The sequence below is a fragment of the Nycticebus coucang genome, chromosome 8 (assembly GCF_027406575.1).
Source record: "Nycticebus coucang isolate mNycCou1 chromosome 8, mNycCou1.pri, whole genome shotgun sequence".
NCBI lineage: Eukaryota > Metazoa > Chordata > Mammalia > Primates > Lorisidae > Nycticebus > Nycticebus coucang.
Window position 1 is genome coordinate 126,673,915 of NC_069787.1, and position 1,290 is coordinate 126,675,204.

At 76.5% G+C, this 1,290-nt stretch overlaps 1 protein-coding gene across 1 annotated transcript; it reads left to right on the top strand.

The window, feature by feature from the left end:
• Positions 1-220: 220 nt before the first annotated feature.
• C8H3orf80 (chromosome 8 C3orf80 homolog) lies at positions 221-1,089 on the top strand. Its single transcript, XM_053600116.1, has one exon. The coding sequence runs from the start codon at positions 346-348 to the stop codon at positions 1,087-1,089; it is 744 nt and encodes a 247-aa protein (XP_053456091.1). The 5' UTR covers positions 221-345.
• Positions 1,090-1,290: the final 201 nt, after the last annotated feature.

A 1,290-nucleotide genomic window follows, 5' to 3' on the forward strand; every position in this document is an offset into this window, starting at 1 on the left:
GCCACGATGCCCACGGCGGCCCCACGCCGGCCGCCGCCGCCACTGAGGGCGGTTCCGGACGCCTCGCGCCGGGACCGGGCGGCCGTGCGCGCGAGGTTGAGGTCAGACGCTCCGGAGGCTGCTCGGGCTGCGAGAAGCGGCCGCCTCCCGCAGCCTCGGCGCGCCTCGGGCTCCTCCTCCCGCCCCAGCGCGGCCGAGTGAGGACTGCTCCGGCCGCAGGTAGCGGAGGCGCGGGAGGCGGCGCGCTCGAGTCCGGAGCGGAGCGCCGGGGAGGGGCCGACGGATACGCGGACGGACGGACCCCCCGGCCTCGCGTCCCGGACGCGGCCAAGGGCTGCGCGGGCCATGTGGGGACCCGGGGTCGCGGCCGAGGGCCTGGCGGTGGCGCCGGCGCCGCCGCCCCTGCTGCCGCTGCTGCTGCTGCTGGCGCTGGCGCTGGTGGCGCCCTCGCGGGGCGGCGAGGGCTGCGCGGAGCTGGCGTGCGGTGAGCGGGAGCGCTGCTGCGACGCGACCAACGCCACGGCGGTGCGCTGCTGCAAGCTGCCGCTGCACGCCTTCCTGGACAACGTGGGCTGGTTCGTCCGCAAGCTCTCGGGGCTGCTCATCCTGCTGGTGCTCTTCGCCATCGGCTACTTCCTGCAGCGCATCATCTGCCCCAGCCCACGCAGGTACCCGCGCGGCCAGGCGCGCCCGGGCCAGGCGCGGCCGGGGCCTCCGGGAGGCGGCGGGCCGCTGGGGGGCGCGGGCCCGCCCGACGACGACGACGACGACTCGCCGGCGCTGCTGCGGGACGAGGCGGCGGCCGGCTCGCAGGACTCGCTGCTGGACAGTGGCGGCCGGGGCCGGGGCGGCGGGGCGCGCTCGGCCCCCTGCTGCGCCCCAGAGCAGGAGCTGCGCGTGGTCTCGCCCGTCTTCCTGCAGCTGCCCAGCTACGAAGAGGTCAAGTACCTGCCCACGTACGAGGAGTCCATGCGGCTGCAGCAGCTGGGTCCCGGGGACGTCGTGCTGCCAGTGTCGGTGCTCGGTCGCCCGAGAGGCGGCAGCGCGGGGGAGTCCGACGGCGGCGAGGGGCGCTTCCCGCTCATCTGAGCGCGCGGGGCTCCCGGGGACCGCGCAGACGGAGCAGGGCTGGGGGTGGCGCTCAGTCGCCACCAACTGCCTCGGACCCCGTGTAGCACCCCGACCTAACCGCCCGTCACCCCGCGGGTAGGATGGGGTCACCCCTCGTCCTCACGCTCCCCGGGACGCTGTGTTCCCCTGCGTTTCATTGGGTTCAAAGAAACGTTGGGC